The sequence below is a fragment of the Carassius carassius genome, chromosome 31 (genome assembly GCF_963082965.1).
Source record: "Carassius carassius chromosome 31, fCarCar2.1, whole genome shotgun sequence".
Taxonomy (NCBI): domain Eukaryota; kingdom Metazoa; phylum Chordata; class Actinopteri; order Cypriniformes; family Cyprinidae; genus Carassius; species Carassius carassius.
This window is the reverse complement of record NC_081785.1, coordinates 10673434-10678601: the sequence shown is the minus strand read 5'-3', so window position 1 is coordinate 10678601 and position 5168 is coordinate 10673434. Positions and strand designations below refer to the sequence as shown.

Sequence of the window (5168 nt, the reverse complement as noted above, 5' to 3'; positions counted from 1 at the left end):
AAAGAGTGTTACAAACTGTGCTCAGGATTGCCAAGTCAGAGATCTCAAAATGAGGGAAAAAAGACCAAATCATGTGAACCATGTTGTCCATATTAAATTATAGCTCTGCTCCTGCTTCCAGCCAACAATTGTTTAATTTGTTTCTATTTTTATTTGTCTTTGGAGAATTTTGCAAGTGAATCATCTTAGACTGATTTATACTTGAATTAATAATTTGCTAAAGATGTTCTCATCCTCAGGCCACTCAATATGTTAATGAGTTTTTTTTTCTTAGGAGATTTGGAGAGATGTAGCATTACATCACTTGCTTACCAGTGGATCTTCTGGGGTGAATGGGTGCCGTCAAAATAAGAGTTCAAACAGCTGCTAAAAGCATCATAATAATTCACAACACCATTCCAGTCCATATTTTACCCAGAAATTACAGTTTTAAGTAAAATGCTTTACTGATGGATTTGTTTCTTATAAACACACAGCTTTTTACTTTGTAAATTGATGGACTGGAGTCGTGTGGATTACTGAGATGTTTTTATCTGATAAGAGAGCGAATGTGGGCAGCCATGCCATCATTTTCAAAAGTCTACATTTTGGTCCGTTTACACTGAAACGCATCCCCGGAGTTTTCGATCTAAAACGGGGTCTGCAGCATTTTCGAAAGTCTCTTGTTTTTTGAGGGTTGACAATTTTTTTTTTAATTTAAACGCACTAGTGTAAACTTAGCCAAAACTGTTACTGGTTTTATAAATGTACCTAAAAAAAAATATGAATTTAGAATAGCATCTTTTGATCACAATTTAGACTAATGTTTTCCGTGGAAATGTTCTTGTGTGTCTGCAGCTGACTGGAAAGTGCGAGCCAGACACGTCATACCAAAACGGCGTAACATTGCAGCACTGATGATCAAGACGTTGGTTCGAATGAGGCGAATGCCAGGGTAATGATGTTCTAATCAAACTATTTATGAAACCTTTGGACAGACTGTGATTTTTACTGTGAAGTTTAGTTTTTTCATTTTTAAAAAATGTAACAAATTTATAACACCATGTGTTATATTAACTTGGTGTTAAATAACAAACAGCTAGTTTTTGTGACTGCAAGTTTGACATTTTTCTTTTTTTTTCTCTTTTGGAAAGTCATAGAAATGCTATTGGAGCAAATGGGATCCCAGCTCTTCCAAAAAAATTGAAAGTGGTCCATTTTTATTATTTCTTATTAAGCGAATTGAATAAATGGATGACTGCAGGAATAATTGAATGTTCTTAAATATCTAATTGTTGTCCTGTTGACCATCTCTTGCACTGTGCAGATATCTTGCATCAATGTGTTTTTTGTTTTTTTTTAGATAATCAGAGCATTTTAACTCAAAACAATGATCTGTGTGTTCCTCTGGTTTGTACTCAGGTCTATTTGTTTCCAGTTCCTGTTGCCTGTAATTCAGATCTGTCTGATGTGCTTGTGTATTGGTGGAAACCCTAAAGACATTGATGTGGCTGTGGTCAATAATGAAAGCAGTCCCAGTGCCTATAGTAGATCACTGCTGTCTTTCCTTGACAACACAAGCATCTACCAGGTACAAACATTTGTTTTCAAACACAAAATTTACAAAATAAATCCTATCTATATCGGACTAAACTTTGTCTGTTGACAGTATTTTTTTAAATTCTCTAAAATAAAAAAAGAATAGAAAGAATATAATAGAAATTATAGACAGACAGACTCTTATTCTCTTACTTCCTCATTTCTTGATTTCACTTCAAAAATTCAGAGGAACTAAGACAACTTAAAAAACCTTAACATTTATTTTCAGTGTTCATTTCCAGATAAAAGAACAGTTTCCTGTTTCCTTTCTGCAGGTGAGCTTGTCTCATTCTGAAGCTTTTGCTGGTATCCGTAATGGGGAATATTGGGGTGTCATAGAGTTTGGGGAGAATTTCACCAGCTATCTAACCAAAAGGTGAGCTCAATTGTGTAAAGACGTTTGTTATGAAAATGACCTGAAGATATTTTGATGTTGTGACCAAAGAATGTCTGCCAAGTTCCATTAACCTGAATCTAAAGATCACCTTTAGAAAGAAACATATTTGCTCTGTCAAATAAGCTGTCTTTTGTTTTGATTGTATATATTTTTAAAAACCTATTTGGACCATTTGACTTGTTTGGCCAGTTCATTCCAAATAACCAATTAAATAAAAGTGATTAATTTACAACTTTTCCTTTAACCAATAAACACTTCTGTTACCCAATACTGTATGTGTGTGATGATTTTTTTTTTCTGCATCTTCTTAAGGTGTGTCAGATGTTCTTTAGACCCATTCCTCCTATTAAGGGTTCATTTACATCAGCTAATCATGCACACTCAAATATCTTATACATAACACAAACACCTGCTTCAATAGTCAGAAACACTCGACTGCATCAGTGCACATAAAACATAAGGATTGAATATGTCATCAACATCAACTACCTGTATGAACTCCCTTCAGCCTAAAAAACGCAAGTATTCGTATAAACAATGTGACTTGTCAGGTGACAACGACTGTAGCAGAGCCACTGATGGAGAGAGTGTTGGGAGAGGCTGCGGGAGTTCATTTCTAAGGTGGAGAAAAGCAGGTCTGTCCTGCCTTTCTGTGTGAGTCTGTCCAAAGGTGTCTGAGTCATGTTTTGTGCATCTCTGTCCTGACTGGAACTTAAAATAAATTTAAATATTACACATATTTTTGTTTTTCTTTTATGCTTTAAACATGGCCCTTGTGAAATGTACCTTATTGGCCCTTGTGAAATTATGCTTTAATATTTTGTGTGTGTGCAGGATGCTGCAGCCCAGAGTCTCCAGAGAGGTGGTTAATGGAGGATCACTACATGTTTGGCTGGATCTGACCAGTGAGTTCTATTCACTTTTAGCCCAATCAATATTACTTCGCTTATGAATTCACATGATTACATATTATTTCCACAAGAGGGTGCCCTTTTTAAGGCAGCACACAGAGTATTAATCTCCTACTATTGTTAGTTTTATTAACAGCTGAATAACTTTATGGCCTTTATGGTTGTGGCTGAATTGATTTTCACAGAATTTTGTGTGATTCAAAAGTCTGAGACCATTAATAGCTTATATTTTACATGATTATAATTGATCAGTTTAGATAGTTTTTATTACATATTATGTAATCAAGATAATTTGAGTTAAAGCTGCAGTCCGTAACTTTTGACGCTCTAGCGGTTAATAAACAGAACTGCTTGCGTCTTGCAGAAGAACATTGTAGCCGGAGCTACTTCTCTCAGTTTATGTCTATGAAGAATCACAAAGGTACTGGGTTAGTACTCCACCGCGGTACCCCCGAAGCAATCTAAAATAGTCAGAATATAAACACTTATATTAGGTGTACCCTAGTGATTCAGGACAGGCTAAAAACACGGTTTGGAAAATTGATTCATGGTGTACTCACTTATTATATACATTTTGTAAATTTTGAACACAATAAAAGTTACGGACCGCAGCTCTGATTGGTTGTTTCTTACCCGGAGCGGTGTATTACTGCAAATGGGAATAGGACCACTGGGAGGAGCCAGAGGAGCTTGATTTTTTTCACAGATTATCTGTCTCATATTCTACTGTCAGGACATAATGACAGGTTTAACAAATATGTAAAAAATAATTTTTTACAAAAGTTACCTACTGCATCTTTAAACAATGACACTGTATTTCAGTATAACATTCTTACTCATTAATATTTCAGACCGACAGATTGCTCTAATGCTGCAGAAAAGGCCTTTGAGGTGAATTTTAAAAATGTACATTTAAGTTTTTCCCCATCCTTCAAATACATGAAACATTTCCCTTGTCTTATTCTGAACTTTCAAAAGGCATTTATCGAGACAAAGCTGGGAAGTTTGTCATACATGGTGGCCGTCCCTATAAAAGTGAGTACAGAGCACTGATGTTTATTTTTTCTCTATGTGTGCCTTTTATAACTCTATCCTCTCATTTATCTGTCTTCTTTTTCTTTATTTCTATCTTTATTCTTCATTTCCTAAAATACCATCCTTATTTCTTGTTTCATGTGGTTTCATAGTTTGAAGAACCTATATATGGAAAAAAGAACACCGATTTCACAACTTTTGTGACGCCAGGAGCAGTTTTGAGGTAAAGACACATGCATGCACATATATGCCATTAATCACAACATTAATACAGATGCACACTTACAGCCATTCAAAAGTATAACTGCAGTGCCAGATAATACTACTGCATCATGTTGGAACTCTTCCAATATCATCTATCTCTCCTTTTCTTTGTCTTTTCAGCATCACATTTTACCTGGCAGTGGGGTTGACCGCTCTGTCCTTTGTGTTAGAGAGAAAGGAGGGTGCTGCTGGACAGGTGCTGGGTGGCAGGTGAGACCGCTCACATCCACCAGATGGCCATCTTTTGATTTAGGGATGAATTCACTAAAGAATGAATGGAATACTTCAGCCTATATTCCTGTCTTATTTACAAACCACCCACAAACCATTCACAACCCTGCACTTAGAACCGTCCTGCAGGATATGAAATTATGCCTGTTTACACAAAATTTTTGGTGTTCTCACAAATAAAATCAGTTAGTTGGCACATTTCATTTTAACTGATTTACTACTTATCATCAAGACTTCGTGAACAAGCAGTTTTAGAGATTTAGCAATAGGGGGAGCCTTCTGCTGATCTTCATCCTGTTGGTCTTCAAAGTGAGTGTGTGTGTGTTTGTGTGTGTGTTAGCTGTGTTTATCTCCCATAAATACTTTACATGTATGTCTCCAGGTTCAAGATCTCTCTGTGTGTGTGTGTGTGTGTGTGTGTGTGCTGTTTATTTCGGTTTGTAAGTGAAAGGGTAATTATATTTATTAGTAATATATACATTTCAACAGTCCGGTCCCAAATCTTCAGCCTTTGCCGTCCTTGAAGTCTACATTTAGAGTGTTTAGTAGTCCACTGTGAAGTTTGCAGTTGTGCAGGACTGTTCATAATATTTACACAAGACCAAAAGTAATCTAAAGCGAAATTTCAAGCAATCAGATCCTCTCATCTTAAGTTTTAGAAGTATAATTAATTTTCTTCCTTTATTGACAAATAATTAGAAGTCTGTGAAAATGTGTCTGTTTTTTAAAGTATGCCTTTCAGAATTTTAGGG

The 5168-nt window shown here is 35.8% G+C and overlaps 1 protein-coding gene and 1 long non-coding RNA gene across 2 annotated transcripts; both read left to right on the top strand.

Moving 5' to 3' along the window:
• The first annotated feature begins 332 nt into the window (after positions 1–332).
• Positions 333–3781, top strand: LOC132111910 (ABC transporter G family member 20-like). Its single transcript, XM_059519533.1, has 6 exons — positions 333–336; positions 838–934; positions 1402–1570; positions 1854–1954; positions 2810–2880; positions 3738–3781. The coding sequence occupies exons 1-6, from the start codon at positions 333–335 to the stop codon at positions 3779–3781; spliced, it is 486 nt and encodes a 161-aa protein (XP_059375516.1).
• An 81-nt stretch (positions 3782–3862) lies between these two features.
• Positions 3863–4407, top strand: LOC132111521 (uncharacterized). Its single transcript, XR_009424817.1, has 3 exons — positions 3863–3921; positions 4074–4144; positions 4306–4407. It is a non-coding gene; the product is annotated as an uncharacterized LOC132111521 (long non-coding RNA).
• The last annotated feature ends 761 nt before the right edge of the window (positions 4408–5168 follow it).